General features: G+C 26.4%; 1 protein-coding gene across 1 annotated transcript; it reads left to right on the forward strand.

Annotated features, from left to right (window-relative positions):
• Nucleotides 1-203: 203 nt before the first annotated feature.
• On the forward strand, nt 204-945 carry LOC135928603 (uncharacterized). Its single transcript, XM_065465059.1, has 4 exons — nt 204-218; nt 292-377; nt 580-781; nt 844-945. The coding sequence occupies exons 1-4, from the start codon at nt 204-206 to the stop codon at nt 943-945; spliced, it is 405 nt and encodes a 134-aa protein (XP_065321131.1).
• The last annotated feature ends 8,739 nt before the right edge of the window (nt 946-9,684 follow it).

The raw sequence follows: 9,684 nt of genomic DNA on the forward strand, positions 1-9,684 counted from the left end.
TTTTTTTTACGTTTCAACTTAAAATTGATTGGACATTATTTTATTTTTTAAAATGAACCAATATTCTTTAGTTAAATTATATATTATATATGATCTCTTATTCAAGAAAGAAAAAAATATAATTAATTCGAAAAGAAGAAAGGAGGGAGCATATTTTACTTTGGCCAAAATTACTTAAAAATGACGTAAAGTTTTATAATAACATGCGTATGAAAAAAGTGAGTATATTTTTATATATAGTATTTTCATAATTTCACTTTAAAATATAGGAAACGTTTTATTACATATTAGATCTTATTAAAATTAAAAATTAAAAAAGAAACGAATTTTATCAAGAATCTAATTACACCAGATGAAAAGTTGATGATTACCCTGAGGTAAATATTTTTAGTTTTTTTTATAACTTTATCTTATAAATATATATAAATTTATTAAAATTAGCTTATCGTATATATTAAAATAATTTTATAATTAATATTGAGATCTAACCCTTATAACTTATTAATTATTATTTTTATCAGACACATTATATCTTACTATTAATTTTTATAATTTTAATCTTGATATCGTTTGATCTAGATACCTAGCAACTGTTAATTCATATGTCACCATGTCATATTCTCATAAACTAGGGATATCAACTATAAAGCTTATAATAGGAGAAACAACAAAAGCTTTATGGGATATTATGCAACCCATCAATATGAAGGTCCCAACATTGGAGATGTTTGAGGAAGTTGCTAAGGGCTTTGATGAAATGTGGAACTTCCCAAACTGTATGGTAGATAATTATTTTTTTATTTTATTATTTCTTACTTTATTATTATTTTAATATTTAATTAGGTGCCATTGATAGGAAACACTAAAACAAAAAAGCCTCCACATTCTGCAACCCAATTTTTTAAATACAAGCATGGATTCTCAATGATCCTTCAAGCATGTTGATCATATTGGGAAATTTATGGTTATAGATGTTGGTAGCTATGGGAGCCAAAGTGATGGTGGTGTATTTTCCAACTCACTTTTATCAAAAAGAATTGAAAGTGGCGAACTCCCAATTCCACCTCTAAAGCTATTACCTAATTTCAATATAATGATCCCCATTGTAATTTTAGATGGGGCTTATCCTCTTAAAAGATATTTGACCATATAGATATAATGATAATAATAGTAAAATATTTAACTATCGCCTATCCCTTGCAAGGTGAATAGTAGAATGTAGTTTTGGGGTTTTAACCTCTAAATGGAGAATTTTATTAAAAGAGGTAGAGGTTAGTCCAGTGTCGTAGCTAGGGGGCACGCAGGGGCTCGAGACCCCTGGAAAATTTGAATAGCCCCCTTAAGCAAAATTTTTTTTTAATAGAATCTTAAACCCTTGAACTAAAAATAAATTTTTTTGATTACCCCCTGAAAGATTTCTTTTATAATTCTATTAAGTATAATATAGATTTAATTTTATTATTTAAAAATTAATAAGATTATCTAAATATTTATTAAATGAATACTATTTTAAATATTAGATTAAATTAATACATATAAATTATATTTTCACTATGTCAGCTAGCAATCAAATTTTGTGTTAAAAATAGAATATCAATATCACTCACTTATATATTAAACAGTTGAAGCTTAATTGACTATTATTATTTAAATTATTTTATAACCCTAATTAAATAAACATAATCATTTATTAATTGAAAATTAAAAAATTTAATATTGTAATCAGAGTTCAAAATGACTAATCAATCAGCTGTATATTTATTTTTAAATTTTATTATCATAGCTATTCCAAAAAATATTTTCAAGGTCCAAATAAGTATAATAAAAAGTAAGTAAGTAGACATATAGCAATCCTCTATTATATACAGTTGTTTATAAAATATTAAAAATGCCACTTTTATAGACGTATTTGACAGTTATAATATATTACAACTAATATTATAATGAATTTTACAAATAAATGCTTTTGTTTATAAATATAGTAACAATTTGCTTTCATATATTTAACACCATCTATTTAGTTATAAATATTTTTAAAAATTAAACATTTTATTATTCATCCTATAATAGATGTAATAAATTTGATATCATTTCTTTTTTACGTTAGGAAAGCTATTTTTTTATTTTTCAAAAAACAGTTTTGAGTTAAATTTTTAATACAAGTATATTTTTGATATTTTTACAAACTACTATTATTTTAAAATATAATATACCAACTAGAGGTGGTGCTACAATATATAAAATCTTAATTGTTTCATCATATCATTCTGGTCCTTATTTTATAGTTCCAAAATGTTTCATTTCTAATATGGCATCCTTGCCGTGTAAATAACTCAAGGCTTGTGTTTTTATTTTATCAATTTATCCAACATAATAAATTCTGATACTAGTTTACATCGTGAGTGTCATGGCTATTACTGCATATTAACCAGCATCTATTATTTGTGTTGCTATGTAATTTAAGATTATTATTACAACGGCGCATATGTTTGCATATATTAGATAAACAATAATGGTCAACTGTGTAGTCGTTTATATATTATATATCATTTAAAATGGATGATAATCTTTTAGAAATTTAATATTTCACAATAATTTTATCGATTACTTATCTAGCTACCATCATGTCATCTACAAGGAAGCTCTAAACACTTAATAGTTTTATGATTTGGATTGGTCGTTTATTCTCTCTTCCTCAAGAATTATTGATTTGTTTAGGCCTATAAATTTTTCCTTAATAGTCCATTCTATAAATGTGTAAAATGGTGATAGAGAGTTATATTAGTTTGATAATATTTTGTCAATGTAAGTTGCTAAGAATTATAATATTGCATTATGTTGTTTTTAAAAACTATTATCAAATGAGGCATATGTATGAATTAATAAATCTTTTTTATCACTTGTAATTCTTTAGACGCAAATTTTTTTTATATCAGCAATCAATAATATTTTATGCTGTAATAAATAGATTTTGTATTAAAAAAATTTATTTTTGGAAATGTCATATATTGTTTTAATTATATATGCCAGTTTATTTTATATGAATATAATAAATGAATAAATTAAAATTTAAAATAATTGTTCAGAGTCAGAGTTAACAAATATAAAAAATATATCATATATTAATAATGAGATTGTAAAGGCTAGCGACGCCCCTGGGTTAGTCTTCCTGTATTTGAAGACATAATCAAGGGATATTGTATTTTACACAATATCATTATAGAAAAGAAAAATTAAATATAACAAATATTCAATTGGGGGATACAAATCTTACTTTATGGAACCAACAAAGTATTAAAAATACTTCCGATCAAAATAAAAATATTAGAAATTTATTTTGTAATTATTTTAATAATATTTATTTATTCAATATTTTGTATTATAAAATTTGTATGATTAAATTCCTCTATACTTTATTGATATATATTTTATTTTAATAAAAAATATCATTAGTCATCCAAGAACTTATTCATAAAATCAATATTTGGTACCAATTAACCATGTTTTTGATTAAAAAATTCTTAAAAAAAGTTTATACATATAAATAAATATTGTCTGCTATTGTATTCAAATTAAATATTTGGTGAATAGGTAATAATAAGATTTATTAGAAATTGATACTCTGATTTTTTAATATATCATTTTTTTTAAAGTAGCTTGTATAAGAAAGAAAACCATCCTGAGTGTAAATATCATACCTACTCTGCCTGTACAAATATATAATTTGCCACCCATAATTAAATTATTTAACTAATATACATAAAATTCTTAGAAAACTAATTTTTGAAAATTAATTATTTTTTTTTTTTTATCTTACAAGACATAAAAAATATAGTAAACCATAAACCTTATAGTATGCTAATTTATGTTTATCAGACCTTGCCTGAAATGGTACTTAAAATGATATAATTATAAATCAGGCTAAAGATCATAAAGCAAATATAAAATTTATTCATTTAGCATTATAAAATTTATTCATTAATATAAAATTTATAATATGTTTAGCAATTATAATAAATTTATTTAAAAATAAAAATATAAAAAATAAATATATTATTTTTTTAATTCACTTTTATATAAAAAAAAAGCATTTGTATAATATTCCTTTTGACCTTATCCTTGTGGTCTTCAAATATGATATTTCATCATCTATGAACTTTGCAAAAGAGGATATCTTTTTTATCTTCCTCAATATTTAGTATTTTTTCAAATAATTTTTCTTTATATTTTTTTCTTTTTTTATTCGATTTTGGTACATTTTCATCTATGCATATATTTTCATTTGTGATAATATCATATAGTGGAGTGGAGTGGCATTAGATATAGTTAATTTGATTGTTGAATACGTGGTGTTAATGTTTTGTTTAATAATGATAATGTTTCATAATAAGGTCATGTTGATATATATGGTGGCCCAGCTAAACCACTTGGACTATCTATTGTTTTTTTGTATTCTTTATTCTGATAGTCTCTTAAATTATTCCATTTTGCCTTTAAATCGTCACCTAAAAAATATATAATAGGCTAAAAATCTACATAATTATTTAAAGTGTCAGTTTAATTAAAAAATTAAGTTTGCTTTATAATTTATTATTCATCACTATAAAAACTAACAATATATGTTTAAAAAATTCTATGTGTTATATTTATAAAGTTTTAATACCTATTGACCAAATTGCAATCCTAGATTTTTCCAAAATTCTGATTTTTTATTTACATCTTTGTAATTTTCATCTGTTTTGTCATATATAAATTTGGCTTCTCTAATAGCATCAATTAAATCTAATATATTGATTTTCATTTTTAAAAAATTATAAGTAAAGTTATAACGCACTATAAAATTTGCCGGATCAAAAAGTCAAAATGTTTTGACTTCAAAATTTGCCGGATCCGTTTTTAAGTCTGTAGGTATCGGAACTGACGCCCTTTGAACATATATATCATTTTTAATGAGAACTTTTGACGGAATAGATGTAAAAAACCGATCAGTCTCCACTTTGAATGCAGCCTTATACTATTATACTTGTTTTTTAGGTACATTTCATTATTTAATTAAGCTCTTTTTAGAGCCTTCGATACTATTATTATATATTTTTATTTAGTAATTTTATATATTTTTATATAGTTGTTTTAATATTTTAGTGTTTTATCATTTTTTTTAATTATACCAATATCAATATTATCAAATCAAATCATTAAAAAAAATTTTGGACCTTGAAAATATTTTAGGAAGAAGCATGGTAATTAAATTTAAAAATGAATAATATAGTTGATTAGTGATTTTGAACTCGGCTAATTAGAATATTAAACTTGTTAATTTTTAATTAATATATGAAGATATTAATTTAATTAAAGTTATAAATCTAAATTAATATTTAGTAGCGATATTGATATTCTATTTTTTAACACAGAATTTGATCGCAAGCTGACATAGTGAAAATATAATTTATATATATCAATCTAATCTAATAATTAAAATAGTATTCATTTAATAAAAATTTAGTTTCTAATTTATTTTTAAATAATAAAATTAAATATATATATTACTTAATAGAATTATAAAAGAAATCGTTCAGAGGTAATCAAAAAATTTTATTTTTAGTGCAAGGGGATATAAGGAGCCATTAAAGGAAAATTTTTTTGCTACAGGGGACTAATAAAATTTTTCAGGGGGCTCGAGCCCCTGCGCGCTCCTCCCTAGTGATGCCTTATTAAATCATGTTAGCCAAAAAATAGATTGTTCCATATCTCTGAATTGATTATTGTGGTAATTAGGGTTGACAGATAAGAATAACGAATCCACATATTTGTTTTGGAGATGAAGGAAAGTTCGAGAATGATTGCTGGGGATTGTAGAATAGGGTGAGGATGTTTATGATTTCTAATGCTGTGGATATTTCATGAAATTAAATTTGGGATAGAGATAAAATTTGAATCAGAATTTAGATAATGAATAAATTATGGAATATTGTGATGAATTAACTATGATTGTGTAATAATAGTTCTGATATTGAATTGTTAAATGTGTCTATAACCTATTAATTATTATCCGAGGGAAATAAAATTTATTTTAATTGTAAAATAATTCGTGGTTATTAAGTTCAAAAATTGAAGATGACAAATTAATTTATTAAAATAAATAGTAATCAAAATATTTTAAAATAATATAAATAAAACTTAAACTAAAAATATAAATCAAAATATAAAGTAAAAATTATAAAACTTTTCGTTTTCTTGAATTATTACATTTTAGATCTCACTATTTATACTACTAAAATTTACATACTATTAATAATTATTTCATACTATTAATAATTATTTCATACTATTAATAATTATTTCATACTATTAATAATTATTTCATACAATTATTAATTATTTCATATTATTTTCATTTAATTTGCTTATAATTTAAACCTTTCAACTACCTTTACAATTTAAACATTTCAATTATCCTTACAAAGTGTTTATCTTTAAAATTATAAACACTTTTATTTTCAACACGTATTTGACAATAATTTAACAAAATTAGTTTGGACTAAGTTAGCAAAAATTATGTTTGGACTAATAGCAAGTTTTTATTAGTGTCTATATTAATGTTTTTTTTAAAATATTTTCTTGTATGAGTAACCAAATAGAATTGCTACATTTTATGCTGCGTAGTTCATGCTAAGGCTTGATATCAGCTAGAGTAAATCTAAGCACAATATTAGATGTTTAGATATTCTATAATTTATCAGATACCTATATGTTTTTACCAAACTTTGCGGATCAAGTTAAGGACTGTATTAAGCTGGTGGACCCCATTAGGGGTTAGCTTAGGCCTGTGCAATAAAGATAAAGGTTAGTGTTGTGATGTTTGGGGATATTAAATTATAATATAGTTGATAGTATAATTATAATATAGTCATTAAAAGAAGTTAATTGTAGTTATTTGTTTTAAATAGGATTAGTGTACTTCAGTATATTATTATTATTATTTTAATTCAATATTATATTATTTTGCGCAATCGTTTTGTTAAAAAAAAATTATTATATTATTAGTATTATTATTAAGTTATATTGTGAATATAAAAAGAAAAAAAAATAATAAAAAGTGAGTTATCGGGTTTTTGGAAAATTTTTCGTTATTAATTCTGGGAAGAAAATTTGTTGTTGATTTTTTTTGGTTGAGAGAAGTTATTGAAAAAGAAAAATTGGTGTATGTTTTAAAAAAGAAGAAATTAAAGTAAGACAAAAAAATAATAAATATATTTGTTGTAAAAAGTAAAATAAAAATAAATTAAAAGTAACCGACCAATTTTCATCTTGTAATATTTCTATAACAAGTATAAATATTAAAGTGGTGGCCAAGTCGAGTCTTGTTATATTTTTGAAAATTAGTTAGGTTATACCTGTGAACAGTATAAATTACCTGTGGGCGGAAGTTATTTTTGAAAATTAGTTAGGTTATACCCGTGAACAGTATAAATTACCTGTGGGCGGAAGTTATTTTTGAAAAGTAGCTAGGTTATACCCGTGAACAGTATAAATTACCTGTGGGCGGAAGTTATTTTTGAAAATTAGTTAGGTTATACCCGTGAACAGTATAAATTACCTGTGGGCGGAAGTTATTTTGGAAAATTAGTTAGGTTATACCCGTGGACAGTATAAATTATCTGTGGACGGAAGTTATTTTGGAAAATTATTAGGTTATACCCGTGGGACAGAAGTTTAATTGAAATAATTAATTACCTGTTGGGCGGAAGTTTACTGTTATATAGTTGTTAAGTTGAGACTTTGGCCTACCAGAAATTTTACCAAAAGCATCAATTACACGGAAGTGCTGCCCAAATTTTGGCCTAGATAAACTTAGAGGAAATTTTGATCATAAGAGGCTATTACACGGAAGTGCTGCCCGAATTTTTGCATAGATAAATCTATTAGTAGGAAATTCGCGCAAATTTTTACTAGAATAAGCGGTTACACGGGAGTGCTGCCCAAATTTTGGCTGATATAAAACTGTTACAGGAAATTTACACAGATTTTGTCAAATATTAACATATAGAGTGTGCATGTATATGTGCATAATTGGCTTATTTACGCTATTAATAATATCCTATTTGCTAACATTACAGATAACTAAGATTTTTTTCTTGAAATTAATTATAAATTTTTTGTAACGCCGGAATGAAAAGTTGCAAATTTATTAAATACTGGGAGATACAATATAACATTTTGGGAGCGCTGGTTATACTATTAATATGGGTATGTAGTCTAGTCTGGGGCAAGAGATTGAGAAGGAGTCGCAGCGTAAGAATAAGGGGACAAACATTAACAATTGAGGGGCATAATGGGGAGGAGGATATGATGGGTAAAGTTACGTGGCTACCTGTTCAAGAATTAATTAAGGGGTGGACGGATAGTGATGTTAGTAGAGATTTATATAGTTCTGATAAACGTTATTTCGAAAGTAATCAAGAGTTACGACCGTATAGAGAGCCCAGAGAGAATTCTCGGGGGAGAAAATTAGAGATAAAACAAAATTTTGTGCCGCGTGAAAGAGGAGTAATGAGTTGTTATAATTGTGGAAAACCAGGTCATATGCTCAGAGAATGCCGTGAGGCAAAATGTTTTGGGTGTGGAAAGTTAGGACATATAGCTCCGTATTGTCCAAATAAGCAGGAGAGATTAAGATGTACGGGTTGTGGTCGATTTGGGCATAATAAAGGGGAGTGCAATACGAGCAATTACAATAATAAAAGCGGTTTTCCACAAAGAGAAATTGGTCCCAGTGCTTCAAATGTGAGGACAATTGAGCGGGAGGAAACGGAGGGGGTTCGGGTAGTAAATATCAAAGAAGTGGAGGAGAGAAATATGGAATGTTTTCGGTGCCGACAGACTGGACATGTGGCGATGAATTGTAAAAACTTGTGACTATATGACGGCGAAAAATCGGCAGGACCGGTCGGGGCGCAGAGGTTGAAATGGACAAAGGAGCGGTATAACCAGGAAGAAATAAATAAGGAGGGGTGTGTAAATATGTTACAAGAGGGTCTAGTACATGTCCCTGTCCAAGAGTGATGATAAATTTGGGGGGAAGAATGGTACCCATGTTGTTTGATACTCGAGCCGCCATTTCGGTAATTGGATATAATGGATATCAGAGTATTTGGCCTGGGGAAATGATAGAGAATGAGGTGTTAAGAATAAGACAATTCGATGGGACCCTGTTGAATGCGATGGGTAGGGTAGAGATTATAGCAACATTGGAGGAAAGAATTGAAATATTAGATTTATGGGTTATCAATCGGAACATAGAGGCGGTGTTGGGATGGGATTGGATAACTAGGATTGGTCCATGGTATAGTTTTTGGGGAGTATTTTCGTGGTGGGGCATATTTGTACCAATAACGAGTGAGGAGTATGCCGTTATGACATTGAGAGAAAATGTGTTGCCGGGAATTGAGAACATGTGTACTGAGGAAACCAGAGGAAATAATTTTAGGAGCGTAACAGGAAGCGATAATCCAAGGGGCGAGGTAAGGAGAAATAATTCTAGGAGCGAAACAAGGAGCGATAATTTAAGGAGCGAAACAAGGAGCGATAATTTAAGGAGCGAAATAGGGAGAAATAATTTTAGGAGCGGAACAAGGAGCGAAATAGGGAGAAATCATTCCAGGAGCGAAATCAGGGAAGATAACC

This window comes from Gordionus sp. m RMFG-2023, chromosome 4 (genome assembly GCF_954871325.1).
Source record: "Gordionus sp. m RMFG-2023 chromosome 4, tfGorSpeb1-WG-v2, whole genome shotgun sequence".
In the NCBI taxonomy this organism is placed as follows: domain Eukaryota; kingdom Metazoa; phylum Nematomorpha; class Gordioida; order Chordodea; family Parachordodidae; genus Gordionus; species Gordionus sp. m RMFG-2023.

Bases quoted from the DNA above. Each gene is read 5' to 3' on its own strand.
- LOC135928603 (XM_065465059.1), top strand. The intron at 378-579 runs GTAAATATTTTT...CGTTTGATCTAG, and splicing joins AAGTTGATGATTACCCTGAG to ATACCTAGCAACTGTTAATT. The intron at 782-843 runs GTAGATAATTAT...ATATTTAATTAG, and splicing joins GGAACTTCCCAAACTGTATG to GTGCCATTGATAGGAAACAC.